Below are 1368 nucleotides of genomic sequence, written 5' to 3'. Positions count from 1 at the left end.
TCTCTCTCTCTCTCTCTCTCTCTCTCTCTCTCTCTCTCGCGCGCGCGCGCTCTCTCTCACACACAACCTTCTAAAAGTTTGTGGGAAAATTCCATTATCTTTTAATTCCACGTTTTTAAGAACTTTTAGGACACTCCTTGTGTGTGTCTTTTCTTTAATGGGTCCCTGGTGGCGTAGTGGGCTGCTAACCATAAGGTCAGCAGTTCAAAACCACCAGCAGCTCTGAGGGAGAAAGACGGGGCTTTGTACTCACACAGAGTGACATCTCAGAAACCCACAGGGGCAGTTAGGGTCGATGAGTCAGTGTGAGGTTTGTTTACTGATTGTTTGTTTTAGGGACCAGGGTTTGTGCATTATGCCCTTCAAGCCTCAATCCTTCGATGCCCAATCCTTAGAAGGGCTAGCAACTTCAGCATGCATGACGCCAATATGCACCTCGTGAAAAGCTACCCCTAGGCCTACTGTCCGACTCAGCCACTGGACTCTCAGGTGCTGCCCAAGGAGAGAGGAGCTATGTGTGTCCACAGAAATGTGTCCACAAACAGTGGCCAGTTTCACCAGGAATGTCCACCCTGACGCCATGCCAGCACCCATGCGGCCACCCTGCTCTGGTTTCATCAACTGACCCAACAATGTCCTGGTGCTGGGTCCACATCACTGCCTGCCATCCCTCCAAAGCACTGTCACACGTCCCACTGCCTCCCTGTGTTTCCTACACCCGCTTCCTGACCCTCTGAGCGAGCGCTGTCCTGGGTCAGTGCTGCCCTTCAGATCTCAATGGTGGAGGGCTCCCAGGTGCTCCCCTCCCAGGTGTGACTGTTCCCCTTACAGGCCTGTCTGCTGTTGGGCTGAAAACCGAGCCCTGGGGGCAGCTTCAGCTTCTCTACTGGAACCAGTCTGCCAGCTGCCCCCGGACTCCCCTTCCTGAGCCAGCTGCCTGCAGCAGGCCTGGGCAGCCCTCGCTGGAGCTGCCCGAGGCCACTGTCTCTTGTTGCCAACCATCCAGGTCCGGTGTCTTGCAGGCCTTTGTCCTGCCAGGGAGGTGGCAGAGCTACTGCATGTGGGAAGGTAAATCGGGCCTGGGTACCCCATCTTCCCAGAAGTGCAAGTGCCCATAAGGGCGTCCAAGATGGACACAAGTGGAGCCGATGAGAGCCGAGTGAAGGTGGGAAGGCCCCTTACCTTATCAAGGTGTCGTCGTCCACAAGGACCAGCCACGGGGTCCTGACATGGCTGTGATTCAGAAACCTTTCCAGGATGGCAAACGTCTTCCCACAGTGGCCTAGGAGGCAAGGGGGTAGCATTCGCTGTACCTTTCCCCTGAAACAATGCCATCCGTCCCGACCGGTGCCCTGTGTCTGTGTGTGT

At 55.7% G+C, this 1368-nt stretch overlaps 1 protein-coding gene across 1 annotated transcript in view; it reads right to left on the bottom strand.

Annotated features, from left to right (window-relative positions):
- B3GLCT (beta 3-glucosyltransferase) overlaps positions 1–1368 on the bottom strand; it is a 67245-nt gene that overhangs the window by 12806 nt on the left and 53071 nt on the right. Inside the window, exon 12 of the mRNA XM_045294061.1 lies at positions 1183–1282. Coding sequence (XP_045149996.1) covers positions 1183–1282 — 100 coding nt within the window. The remainder of the gene's footprint in view (positions 1–1182; positions 1283–1368) is intronic.

This window comes from Echinops telfairi, unplaced genomic scaffold (assembly GCF_000313985.2).
Source record: "Echinops telfairi isolate 266 unplaced genomic scaffold, ASM31398v2 ScPeMD7_2565;HRSCAF=3150, whole genome shotgun sequence".
NCBI lineage: Eukaryota > Metazoa > Chordata > Mammalia > Afrosoricida > Tenrecidae > Echinops > Echinops telfairi.
Note: the sequence above shows the minus strand (reverse complement) of the source record. Positions and strands in the feature narration are given on the sequence as shown.